This window comes from Panthera onca, chromosome A1, assembly GCF_046562875.1.
Source record: "Panthera onca isolate mPanOnc1 chromosome A1, mPanOnc1 haplotype 2, whole genome shotgun sequence".
NCBI lineage: Eukaryota > Metazoa > Chordata > Mammalia > Carnivora > Felidae > Panthera > Panthera onca.
Genome location: NC_138339.1, coordinates 220,215,749 through 220,229,666, shown reverse-complemented (window position 1 = coordinate 220,229,666; position 13,918 = coordinate 220,215,749). Strand labels below are relative to the sequence as shown.

The 13,918-nt window shown below is 40.0% G+C and overlaps 1 protein-coding gene across 4 annotated transcripts in view; it reads right to left on the bottom strand.

Annotated features, from left to right (window-relative positions):
• Window positions 1–13,918, bottom strand: part of RNASEH2B (ribonuclease H2 subunit B) — a 59,291-nt gene that overhangs the window by 16,762 nt on the left and 28,611 nt on the right. For all 4 annotated transcript variants that reach the window (XM_060637241.3, XM_060637238.2, XM_060637239.2 and 1 more), the window contains exons 4-5: window positions 10,892–10,968; window positions 6,482–6,596 (exon numbers count right to left, since the gene is read on the bottom strand). In XM_060637241.3, the coding sequence (XP_060493224.1) occupies window positions 6,482–6,596; window positions 10,892–10,968 (192 nt within the window). The remainder of the gene's footprint in view (window positions 1–6,481; window positions 6,597–10,891; window positions 10,969–13,918) is intronic.

The window sequence follows — 13,918 nt, the reverse complement described above, 5'->3', positions numbered from 1 at the left end:
AAGCTGCTCTGAACATCCTTGCACAAGTCTTTTTACATGGAGATATGTTTTTGTAAGGCTTGGGTAAATCTCTAGGATTAGAATTACTGAGTCATAAGAAATTGTTAAGTAGTTATATTATTTTATGCTTCCATCAGCCAGGTAGGTGAGTTCCAGTTGTTCCTCAATTTATAGTTTTTCTTTTTATTTCACACCACTCTGGTGAATGCTAATGACATTTCCTTGTGGTTTTAGTTTACATTTCCCTGGTGACTAATGATATTGAACATCTTTTCATGTGCCTATGGGCTATTTATAAATCTTCTTTTGCCAAGTGTCTGTTCAAACTTTTTGCTGAATTTTTACTAGGCTGTATATGTATATTATTACTATGTTAAGAGTTTATATATTTGAGATTCAAAATATATATATATATTTTGAAATATATATATTTATATCTTTTATCAGATGTGCCATGTAAACATTTTCTTTCAACTATGACTTTTTTCTTTTTTCTTAATGGTATCTTTCAGAACACAGGAGATATTAATTTTGATGAAATGTAATTTATGGTTACATTTACAATTTTTTTTTATGGTTAGTGGGTTTGTGTCCTAAGAAATCCTCGCCTATCCCCAAGGTCACAAAGTTTCCTCTTAGAAGTTCAATAATTTTGATTTTTGCATTTAAGTTAGTGATCCATATTGAGTTAATTTTTCTGTATGACTGTGAGGTGAGGGTTAACATTGTTTTTTGTATGAATATCCAGTTTTTCCAGATCATTTGTTGGAAAGACTGTCTTTTCTCCCATTATCTTGACACCACTGAAAAAATTCAATTGACTATATAAGTGTGGGTCCACTTCTACATTCTCTATTCTGTTCCATTATCTACATATTTACTCTTAAACCAATACCACACTTTGGTTATTTTTTTTTTAATTTTTATTTTTTAATTTTTTTTAACGTTTATTTATTCTTGAGACAGAGACAGAGCATGAACGGGGGAGGGTCAGAGAGAGAGGGAGACACAGAATCTGAAACAGGCTCCAGGCTCTGAGCATTCAGCACGGAGCCCGACGCGGGGCTCGAACTCACAGACCGCGAGATCATGACCTGAGCCGAAGTCGGACGCTTAACCGACTGAGCCACCCAGGCGCCCCACACTCTTTGGTTATTATAACTTTAGAGTAAGTCTTGACATCAGATTGTGTAGGTTCTACAACTTTGTTCTTCTTTTTTCAAAATTGTTCTGGATATTGCAGGTTTTTGCAAATTCATATAAATTCTAGAATCAGCTCATCAATTTCTACTCCCCGTCAAAAAAAGCCTCATAGGCATTACATTAAATGTATAGATCAATTTGGAGAGAATGAACATCTTAACGATATTGAGTCTTCAAATTCATGAAGATGGTATATCTCTCTATTTAATTCTTTAATTTCTCAGCAATATTTTATAATATCTAGTGTACTGGTCTTACACATACTGTGCTATATTTATTTCTAAGACTGCATGATCTTTGATAATATTATGAATGGTATGTTTTTATTCCATTGTATTATTTCTTCTTAAAGTATGGCAGAACTCGCCAATGAAGCTAGTTGGGCCTGGAGGAGTTTTTCTAGGAAGGTTTTAATTATAAATTTGTTTCTAATTAAACATTCCCAGGACAAGATGGTCACTAAAAAACATCCAGCTCGGATATCCCAGAATGCTACAAAAGGATCAAGTGCTGAACTACTGCTTAATTTTGAAATTATCAAATTTTGATAAGCAAGGGAGTTCAAAATATCCACGAAGGCTCACAATTATGAATTACCCACACTTATGAAAAATAACATAACATGTCTGCTCATGTCTTAAATTTAATATTTGCAAGAGTTGGTGAGTTAGATAGTACGTGCACATGCTGGAAAGGTTTCTTTCCCTAATGTGTCTGGTGCCGATAAAACTGGTCTCGAACATCTGGAAAGATTGGGTTTACAAAATAAAGATGGAATAAAAGTGAGTCCACAATTAAATAACATGTTCAGCAATTGGGTAATCGGCTCACAATCTTGAATTTCCCTGATGCATTGTTGAACAAACTGCCTAGAGCACATTCTCACATCTACTTTCTCAATGTTTTCCATAACAGAGAAACTCATATGGTCTCTTTTTTTTTCCTGCCTCTTGGGGATAGAAACTTGGCAACTGTACTTGGGGTATTTTAATCAGGTAAGTTTTCCTGGCTCTTCCTGTTAATCACATCGGACAGCCCAGCGCAGCTCTGGCTTGCAATATGAAACAGTGTTACACTCAAGATGAAGTTCATAAGCCTTTATTAGGCCTTTCCTCTGTCATCCCTCCACTGAATGTGAGCTTCTTTGGCAAAAAATATACTGGGCCCCAGAGCTAGCAAACAGAGATACATCATTTCCTTCACTAACAAAGCAGGCGATGTTAACTAAGGTCACCACCATCATCATTTGGGATGCAAACGACCATGGCTGGGTTTACTCGGTAGGGACACAGGGACAGCAGGGACGACGCGAGCAGGGGGAGGTTCTCATAAACCTAGCAGGCTTAACCAGGTCTTTAATGCCATAGACTTTTGAGACAGCATCTGGAGTCTAATATCAAAACATCTGGCTGGGGAATGTGAGTGTTTCAGGTTTTGCTCTGTCTGCACAGTGCCTGGGGAAAGAAGGACATTAAAGATAATGAGCTCTCTTCTTTATCTTTGCTCCTTCTCATGGATATCACCTGACCACTCCCTAGCAGTCCTCTTTTGTTACTTATTTTGAAAATCCTAGCAGTAAAACACAGAACAGAACCAAACACTAACTTATAAATGGACAGTAAGCCAAACTCAAACAAGCAACCAGTAGCCAAGGCAATGACTAAAAAAGAGGGGAATGGGTACCTGAGAACGGAAGAAAGCTCATTGTTGGGATGAGAAACTTAGACGTCTTTTCCTTAAGTTATTGAAGTTCTCTGTCTTCTTTCCTATCTCTTTTTGCCTTTTAAGACGGGGTATACAAGATTTTTCAGATGTTTCTATTTTTATAGGAGACACCAACTGACAATTCTAATGGAGTGTTCTGGAAGTGTTTTGCAGTTGCAAGAAGGAAAGGAAAGAGTTGCTGTCAGACACGGGTTCAAATCCCGATTCTACCACTTCTACCTCTGTGACTCTAGTCCAGTAACTTCAACTCTTTGAGCCTCTGTTCCTCATTTGTAAAAATGCAGGTTGTAATAATAGTGAAAGGAAATTACTGTAAGGATACCATAACATATGTAGAGCAGTAGGCACAGAAATGATACATAATAATTTCTCATTATAGGGTAGATATTTTTTATTGTTATCTGATTATCCCCATTCTCCTTAAACCATTTGAATATAATTTAGCAATGGACCTTCAAAAACACATGGTATCAGTGTATATAGTACTTAAACATCAGCAAAGAATTTAAAATTTCTAATTTAGCAGCCTTAACAGTATGAACACTTATTGAGCACTTACTATATATTCAGTACTCTCTTGGCACTCAGTTACTTGTAGGACATGGCACATCTCTTTAAGGTAGATACCAGACACTATTAACTGCAATATTTAAAGAATGTTCACATTCTGGTCATTCCTGGTCATTCAGTAATCTCAATGCTATAAAGCTAAGAGCAAAAAGCTGTATTTTGTGATTTAGAACAACTTTGCAAAGTAGTAAATACAATGTATGAGGGGTACTCTCAACCCTTCAAACTCTTCATCTTACAAACCAAAGATGATGAAAAATTTGAACGATTTCTTCAAAACTATATAGTAAATACACTTCTAATTTTTCTTGCAAGCCATCAGATCCTGAGATCAGATTACCAGACTGTTCTTAAAAAATTCTTTCCTCAAAAATATCTGAAGCAACTGTATCAAAATATTAACATTTGTTGATTATTGGGGTTGGGTACAAATAATATTTGCAGTTTTTTTTCTTGAGTTTTTCCTGTATCTTTGATTTTTTTAATTAAAATAATTATTTTACCTGCCCATGTGCTTTCATTTTCAAAGCAGATATAGTATCAGCCTATACATAAACCAGGTTTCTAAACATTCCAGGCCTCAAATTTTTCTTTCTGTCTCAGTGATATTAAGGCAAAACATAAAGTAATTCAGATTACATTTCATATACTAAAAGATGTATGAAATTCTCTAAAAGCCTTGACAGTTTCTTCATAATCAAATTCTTCCCCTAAAGAACTGCATTCTGTAAATCTTAAAATAATGGAAGGCTTAAAAGCAACACCAAAAATTTTAAGAACAAATACAAAAAAAGAAAATAGTAGGATCTCTTATTTTTCACCCTCAAAAAGGCCTCTTCATCAAAATACACATAAGCAATCTCACATTACTTATTTCACCCCTAATCCAGAACACAAATATGTGAAATATTTTCTTTACATCAGTTCTGAATACAAGGACAGCATACTGAGTCAGACATCTTTTTCCAGGAAGATCCAAAGGGAAAGGCATCGTATTTTGAAGTTTATTTAGAGCTGGTCAAACAAGAGAAGTGTAGGGCATGTACTTTCTATTGCAGTAGAACTCCCAATGATCAGGTGATGTCGAGGAGAGAAAGAGATGACGACAGGAGTTCAGATAATGACTCAGTAAATGGTCACAAGTTCAGTACACAAGAAGGAAGGAATGAGAGAGAGAGAAGATCTTGCTTTGAAATGCAGGCTGTAAGCTAACAAATGCCAGTGTGTTATCGTTGCTTCTGAATTTGGGTTTCTGGGTTTGGGTTTAAGGTAATTGTTCTTTATTCAGCTAATGTAAGAATCTGGGATAATGAATTAATTGCATTTTCAATTTCCGGTAACTTGGCAAAATTAAAATGACTTGTAATTATTCGCCACTACTTAAGCTTTCAGAAATGGCTATTTGTCATCCACAAAACAATGGACATCTTCTCCGAGCTCAGCATCAGGGAATGTCTTTAACGGGCCTGTTTTGATAAAACCTTGGTGCCACACACCATATCCAGAATGGAGCCCTGGGCCTGGCCAAATGTGAATTTAGCAGAACCTAAAATGTGAAATGCAGTCAGTAAGGTTCTCCCCTCTCCCACAGTAAGCTTACACTTCTTGGAAGCACGGCTACTTTGGTCTCAGATCCGTCATAGTTGCCAAACCGACCGTGACCCCGAACAACCACAGCTCATCAGCCTGTTGTTTTGGTTCCCATGCTATATTTCCATGTTAACCCTGAAGCTACCTGGATGACTTTTTTGAGACACTGACACTAAGGTTGTAGTGTTTCTAACTTATCAACTTATCGACTCACTTCCCCCTCTCAGAATTCAAATGAAGAGTATCTGCTACTCATCTCTTCTTTACCCCCAGCCTGCTCCTCTCACCTGTGTCTCCAGGACGCCAACCTCACTGCGGGTCAGGGCACAACTCTACAGTCATCCTTGACTCCTCCTTCTCCTTGACTACCACCCAACACTAGATGAGGCCGGTTTTCCCTTTCGCGCTGCTTTCCGCAGGTGCTAAGCTCAGGCCACCACCATTCCTGCCGAGACCGCTGCGGCAGCCTCCATGGACCTGGGCTTGGCTTCTCTAGCACGTTTTCCACGTTATAGCTCTGCCCTGCTCCAACTCTGCCGACACTCCACTACCACGAGGTAGAGTCAGACACATACAAGACCCTTCACCATGTGAGCCCTTGCCCTACATCCTACCCCATTCCTTCCTTACCAACCTAAATGCATCCCAGGCATCCTATACGCTGGCTACCCTGAACCCCTTGGAGCTTCCTAAACATGACACTTTCCCATAAATTGATGCCCCTGTCATGCTGCTACTCTTTGAGCTCCACTTAGAGCTCTAAGAGCACTTCAGGGATCCATTTAGAGGTCATTTCCCCCAGGAGAGCAACACAATACCCAACTTTCTGCACTCCCTACCTGCCAGGGTATGAATCTGTCCTGTGCATCCCCAGAAAACCGAGAGTTCACTCCTGTGACTCCTTGCTGTCATTGCCCTACTTGCATTTGTCCCCAGCAGACTCAAAGCTTAGTGAGGGAAAGGATGATGTCTTATTTATAACTAGCTTAGAGTCTAACCCTAGTGCTCAACATATGCTTCTTAGTTGGCCCTCAATAAACACATCTTGATTCGGTGAAGATCATATAGATTTTATGTAATTTTACAAGTGAGAAATCCAAGGCAGAAAGTAGGCAGGAAACTTAACTAAAGTCACAGACTAGTTAAAAGAAGAACTGAGACCAAAGCCCAAGCTTCACGATTCCTGGCCCTGTAGGAGACAGGCCACTGTATTCCACTGGTTGGAATTTCACAGGCTGAACAATCCAGAATAGAGGACCAGTACTGACAAGGGGAAGCAAGTCTGAGTGTCAGCCTCTCCTATGACCAAACTAGAACAAGTATTACATTCGGTGGGACGGACGCCCAGCCTTTCCAGCAGCCAAAGCCTCATTTCAAAGGCCATGTACTATACCTTTCTCTTCTGTCACATGTTGAAGTAACTTCTCAAGTTCAGGAAGTTTCAGCAACAAGATGCAGTTTGGGAACATGTCATCCACCACGACTTGGTCCAGGGGCTGGAACTTGCCCTGAAAAAAGACTTTATTCGGTCAGAATGTAGGCACTCCAGTCAGCAAACTCACACATAAAAAAGAGGAAAAGATGCATCGTCTTGTAACTGAACCTTTAAACTAAGTTCAAAGCCACTGGTTCCACCTACGGAACCCCTACACTGGGACTGGTGCCAGAACTGACTCTCAGCTCCCCTCAGCAAGCTCTTGAAAGCACCGGGGTTCCAAGCAGCATACAAGCCACATCAAAGGCACAGCCACTGGATAAAAGAGGGGAACAAAATTCTGAAAAAAATGCGAGAAGCCATGGAAGCTTGCGAAGATGGCAGATATTACCTGGGGCCGTTCCGACCCATTCAACATGAAGAAGAACCAGCCGAGTGAACAGAGCAGGAGTCCTGACCACCACTCGGGAATAAGCCCAGATCGTGCCCGGAGCAAACTGCTTCGCTCCCTATCCTTACTCCAGGTTGAAGAAAGAAATCCCACAGCAAGAAGAAAATTATCAAAATGAACCCACTCCTGCCAGAGCTGTCTGAAGTACTTCCAAATGCAGACCGTAATAAAAGAAAAGATAGCCGGATGGATGAGTACAGTGAAGGTGCATGCATATTAAATCAGGCTCATCTATATACGTGTATAAGGCCTGGTAGCCAATGGGCCAGAAGGCAGAACATAGGAATTCAGAACATTCTTCTTCTCAGTCAGGTTTATTTTTACTGAACTGTACAGGGGCATGGAGGGGTGAAGTCTGTCTAAATGATTAGTTCCCTGACTTAACGATACCAGACTTTATAAAAAATGTATTCTTTTGCCCATGTCCCACTTTTAGCTCGCTATGCTTTTCTGTTTTAGTGACAACTCCATTTGAAGACAGAAAAACTGATCGTTTTTCTTTCTGCAAATGCAGCTTTCTTTGGTTTTGAGATGAAATCTCATTCATTCAGCAGCACATGTGAAAGCTTGTCATACTTTCTCTTAGGTCAACAAGTGGCAAGAAGTGCCTCAATTTAAATGCTATCTTTTTCCTTCAGATAGTAAGAATAATCCAGGGATTTTCCAAGTCTTACTTTCACTTACTTACTTAATTTTACTTTCATTCTGTGCCTTCTGAACCAGCCACAGCACACTCAGGACTTCCAAACGGCCAGGGTGAGGGTTAATTCCGCACCCCCCCCCCCCCACCGCGGTCTTAAGGGGACATAGGGAAACATCACCACTACACAGGAGGGAGACACTTTAAATGTGCATCATTATAGGTACTAAGGCTGGTTAGTGGCTTTCTCTTAGACTTCTACCTTAATCTATATCCCATGATCAACCAATACCTTAAATATTTAGCAATTTAAAAAAATATTCTAATTATATACAATGGACTGCCACACAGTTATGATATAATAATTTCATAATTAACTAACGTTTTATTCTCATTTTCTTTACCATACATGCCCCAAAGGGAAATGTAATAGCAACTTGCTTTGAATATAAAGTTAACAACAGTTGGGACAGCTAGAAAAAAGAAATTTCCTGACGTTAAATCTCAGGATTAAAAAAGACTAGGTCTGGGGTGCCTGGGTGGCTCAGTCGGTTAAGTGTCTGACTCTTGATTTTGGCTCAAGTCTTGATCTCATAGTCCATGTGCTGACAGCACAGAGCCTACTTAGAATTATCTTTCTGCCCCCACTCCCCAAAAGAAAGAAAGAAACTTAAAAAAAAAAAGACTAGGTCAACATTTTAATTTTATTTCTTTTAAGTTTATTTATTTATTTCGAAAGAGAGAGAGAGAGTACAAGCAGGGGAGGTGCAGAGAGAGGGAGACAGAGAATCCCAAACAGGCTCTGTACTGTCAGCACGGAGCCCCATGCAGGGCTTGAACTCATGAACTGCAATATCACGACCTGAGCTGAGATCAAGAGCTGGACGCTCAACCAACTGAGCCACCCAGGCGCCATGGTCAACATTTTAAAAGTGCATACCGATATTTTTTAACTAAACAGGAAAAGACCATGTCTAAAATGCAGGGAAGGAAATACCTAAATGTCTCATGAGTTATTTTATAGGGCATTTCAAGTATTTCAGAAGAGGAAGTAAGATGGCTTACAATGAAAGCCAACCACCACTTTGAGCAGGATTTCTTCATTTTATGCCATTCTGAACCAGCCACAGCACACTCAGGACTCACAGATGGCCAAGGTGAGAGTTAATTCACCCCAGTCATGGTCTTAGGGAAACATCACTACAACACGGTGGGGAGGCACTTTAAATGTGCATCATTACAGGTACTGGTTCACGGCCTTCTCTCTGTTAATGTATCTTAGAAAGCAAATGGGAGCCAATGGAAGTTTTCAGCTTCCTCCCTGAATACTACTAGGGCCTTCGTGGTGGTGACCAGAACCATTTCTGTTTGTTAGAGATATAAGACTTACTTGCCTCACTGCTTACATGCCTTAAATAGACTGGCTCCATGATAATGAGCACCATGAATAAAGTAAGGAATACAACTTCACTAATCCACACTAAAGGACAGAGGATGTAGGAAAGGAGGAGAACAAAAGAAGTTAAGCTGCATCAGGAGAAAGCAGGACTTGAAAAGTTTGAAATCAGTTTTATTACTTTCAGTTTTTATGGCAAATTAAACTGACACACCTACGATATGGAAGTTTTGGAAATTTGGTCTAAGGACTAAATAAGATGAGCTATAAACATTTAAACTGTAAGTAAACACCAGGGTACGAAAATCCAGATTCTTCTAAGCAGTTTAAATAACAACTTACTCCTTAAAGTTGTTAATTCACAGATTTTCAAACTGTGGTTGATAGATCCCTGGGAGTCTCCAGCATCCTTTCAGGGGGTCCGCAAACTCAAAACAATCTTCACAATAATGCTAAGAAGATGCTATCTGCATTTTCACTGTGTTGACACTTGCACTGAAGATTCAGGTGCAAAGGTGGGTAAAACTGCAGGCTCCTTAGCACCAGTCACGGCCATGCCAACAAACTGTCCTAGGAGTCCCTGTTCTCCTCATGGCCATGCAGAGCAGTTAAAAAATTTTTTTCAAAAAGCCAGTTTCACTTTAAGGATATCCTTGATCAAGGAGTAAAAGCAACTACTTTTAGTTAAACCTTGAACCTGAGTACAAATCTTTTAAATACTCTGTGTGTTAGGGGCACCTGGGTGGCTCAGCTGGTTGAGTGTCCCACTCTTGATCTGGGCTCAGGTCATGATCTCGCTGTTCGCGAGTTCAAGCCCCATGGCGGGCTTTGCACTGACAGTGCAGAGCCTGCTGGGGATTCCCTCTCCCTCTCCCTCTCTCTCTCTCTCTGCCCCCACTCAGAACAAATAAATAAACTTAAATACTCTGTGTGTTAAGACAGATGCTAAAGTCCTTCTGTCACTACCCAGGCACAGTGATCACCTCAAGGAAAAGTGCTTGCGTCACTGAGTCACGAGCAAAAATAATCATTTTTTGTAGGATACCATTTTTAACTGGAAAAAAAAGGAAACGTTACAGACAATGGCTATTTAGACTTAGGAATTCGATAGAACATAAAAGAAGTGAACCTGTCACTTCAAGGAAAAGACTGACAATGCTTATAATCAATGATACAACTTTAAATTCTAAGCAAAAATTAGAACTGTAGAAAAGTTATATCTGCCACTATGACAGCTTCCTAATAAATAATAATAATAGGTTTCTGATGAGACCAGTGGTAATATTAACAAATGTGAGAGAGAGAGAAGGAGAATCTATGTGCGTGTAATGAGATGTGTCAACATTTGTAAGATCTGCATAATTCAGTGAAACAATATTTTCTAAGTGATCAATGCATGACATTACAAAGTCATACATGGGAAAAAAAAATCCATTCTCAGTGCAAGACAGGCCAATCGATTTTCATGTGAACAGAGCATGAGAAGTTCATTAACAGGGTTTCAGATTCCACATTGCAACTAACTTCTCAGAAACCTCTACTCCTTGTTGATTTTTGGAGTAGTATCAAAGGGTAGTTAATGATAAAAGTTTCACTGTCAGGCTGAGTCAAACAAGTAAGATATATAGCATGGAGGGCTAGGCGATTCTCAGAAGACACAGGAAAACTAGTCTGAGATTAGTGCGGCTTCTCAGATCTGAGTCAGTGATCGAGTCCATACCAGCACATGTGATACAGGTGTTCTATACCAACCTGAATTAAATTGAATCAAATGTGAATTGTGGGGAATCTACATTTGGATCATTAAAAGGAGAGAGAGAAGATCAAGCCAAAACAGTGCATTCTTTCCCTCACTGTTAATATCCCAAACTGGGAACTCACCTCTTTATCAGCCTTTCTGAGGTAGTGGAGAAGCAGAAATAGAGGGTCTATAGGTGTGGCAAAGTGGAGAAGACCTCCTATAGATTAAAAAGAGAACAAAGGGAATTAAATGTCTTGGAAAGACAACTTAGTTATTTCATCTTAATCCCAGTGTGGAAACCATTTACTGAAAAATATACCTGGGTGGCTCAGTCAGTTAAGCTACCGACTTTGGCTCAGGTCATGATTTCATGGCTCACGAGTTCGAGCCCCACGTTGGGCTCTCTGCTGCCAGCACAGAACCTGCTTCAGATCCTCTGTCCCCTTCTCTCTCTGCCCCTCCCTTGCTTGTGCCTTCTCTCAAAACTAAATAAACATCTAAAAAAAAAAGAAGAGGGGCGTCTGGGTGGCTCAGTCGGTTGAGCGACCGACTTCGGCTCAGGTCAGGATCTCACAGTTTGTGAGTTCGAGCCCCGTGTCAGGCTCTGTGCTGACAGCTCAGATTCTGTGTCTTCTGCTTCAGATTCTGTGTCTCCCTCTCTCTCTGCCCTCCCCCACTCATGCTCCGTCTCTGTCTCAGAAAGAAATAAACATTAAAAAAATTTTTTTTAAAAAGAAGAAAAATATATGTGAAACTCCAAATTCAGAAGTTTTTCCTCCACAAGCCCAAGATTCTACACGACTCTTTCAAAAGGCAGGATGCGGTCCATGAGATTCTACTCCAAAAAGCTTCAAATCCGTACGTGGAGAGGACAGCCAAGACAATGAAACTGATCTTTAAATTCCTTTTGTCTTTAGACATCTTTTTGTTGTTGTTGTTTACTGAAGTATAATTCACATACAATGTTATCAGTTTCAGGTGTACAACATAATTCAACAATTCTATGCATTAGTGCTCATATGTTATACTCAGTGCTCACCATCTGTCACCAAATGACGTTACTGCACTCTTACTGATTATATTTCCTATGCTGTACTTTCCATCTCTGTGACTTCTTTATTTCACAACTGGAAGTGTGTGCCTCTTAGTCCCCTTTATCAATTTCACCCATCTTCCCAGCCCATCTTCCCTCTGGTGACCACCAGTTTTCATTCTGTATTTAAGAGCCTGTTATTTTGGTCTCTTTTATTTGTCGGTTGGTTCTGTTTCTTAAATTCCATTCATGAGTGAAATCATATGATATTTATTTTTCTCTGACTTATTTCATTTAACATTGTGCCCTCTAGGTCCATCCATGTTGTTGCAAATGGCCAGATCCCATTCTTTTTTATGGCTGATTAATATCCATTGTATATAGGGGCATCTGGATGGCTCAGCTGGTTGAGCGTCTGACTCTCGATTTTGGCTCAGGTCATGATCTCATGTTCGTGAGCTCGAGCCCCACATTGGACTCTGTGCTGACAGCATGAAGCCTGGTTGGGATTCTCTCTCTCTCTCTCTCTCTCTCTCTCTCTCTCTCTCTTTCTGCCTCTCCCTTGCTTGTGCTCTCTCTCCCCAAACAAATCAAGTAAAAAAATATTCCATTGTATATAAATATTTCTCCTCAGGCAAAGGGAACAAAAGCAAAAATAAACTATTGGGGGGTTCCTGGGTGGCTGAGTTGGTTAATCGTCCGACTTCAGCTCAGGTCATGATCTCAGAGTCCATGAGTTCAAGACCCATGTCATCATCTGTGCTGACAGCTCAGAGCCTGGAGCCTGCTTCGGATTTTGTGCCTCCCTCGCTCTCTGCCCCTCCCCTGCTCATGCTCTGTCTCTCTCTGTCTCAAAAATAAATAAAAACATTAAAAAAAAAAAACTACTGGGACTATACCAAAATAAAAAGATTTGTACAGTGAAGGAAACCATCAACCAAACAAAAAGGAAATCTCTGAATGGAAAAATACATTTGCAAATGATATATCCCATTGAGGGTTAATATCCAAAATACATAAAGAACTTACACAACTCAACACCAGAAAAACAATTTGATTTAAAAATGGGCAAAGACCTGAACAGACATTTTTCCAGAGAAGACATCCAGATGGTCAACAGACACATGAAAAGATGCTCAACATCACTCATCATCAGGGAAATGCAAATCAAAACCACAATGAGATATCACCTTACACCTGTCAGAACGGCTAGAATCAAAAATATGAGAAATAACAAGTGTTGACAAGGATGCAGAGAAAAAGGAGCCATTGTGCACTGCTGACAGGAATGCAAATTGGTGCAGCCATTGTGGAAAACATTATGGAGATGCTTCAAAAAAGTAAAAATAGAAGTACCATATAACCCAGTAATTCCACTACTAGGTGTTTACTCAAAGAAAATGAAAACACTAATTTGAAAAGATACGTGCACTCTGATGTTTACTGCAGCATCATTTACAACAGCCAAGGTATGGAAACAACCTAAGTGTCCACTGAAGGATGAATGAATAAAGAAGATAGGGTGTGTGTGTGTGTGTGTGTGTGGAATATTTAGAAATCATTTTTTAGCAGAGGTCCTCCTACCACCCCTAAAAAGGCAAGAATTGGGGGAAATATGGACAGAACGTGAACCAGTAAAACATTACGAAACCTGTAGAAGTCTATCTATAAAGCTGCAGGAAAATGTAATTTCCTATGCTTTTGAGGATGAGGTCATGGGCAAGCAATAGTATTCTCTCCATACATAGCTCCTTCTATGGTCTGTGGGTTCACAGCTCGGAACTTCCAATGATCGAAGGCTCAGAAGGTGGTTCCCCACCCCAGACCCTATCCTATCCACATCCTACCCTATCCTCCTACTCCTGAAGAAAAGGCAAGAGGAAAGGAATCTAACAAGACTGAGCATAAGAAACAGGAAACTCTGTGGTAAGAGTCTAACTCTACCATCCAGGCTGAAGGGAAAAAAGGCGAATCAAACAAACTAGCCTACCTATTCCCCACTTTTCTTTCCTCTGTCACAGCCCCCTCCAAGCATCCAAGACTCCTTCTCCCATGGGAGTAAGCCAGAAGAGGTATTTCATCAAATGGAACAATAAACAATTCCTTTATCTCCAATCCTTATTTTGGTTTCAGA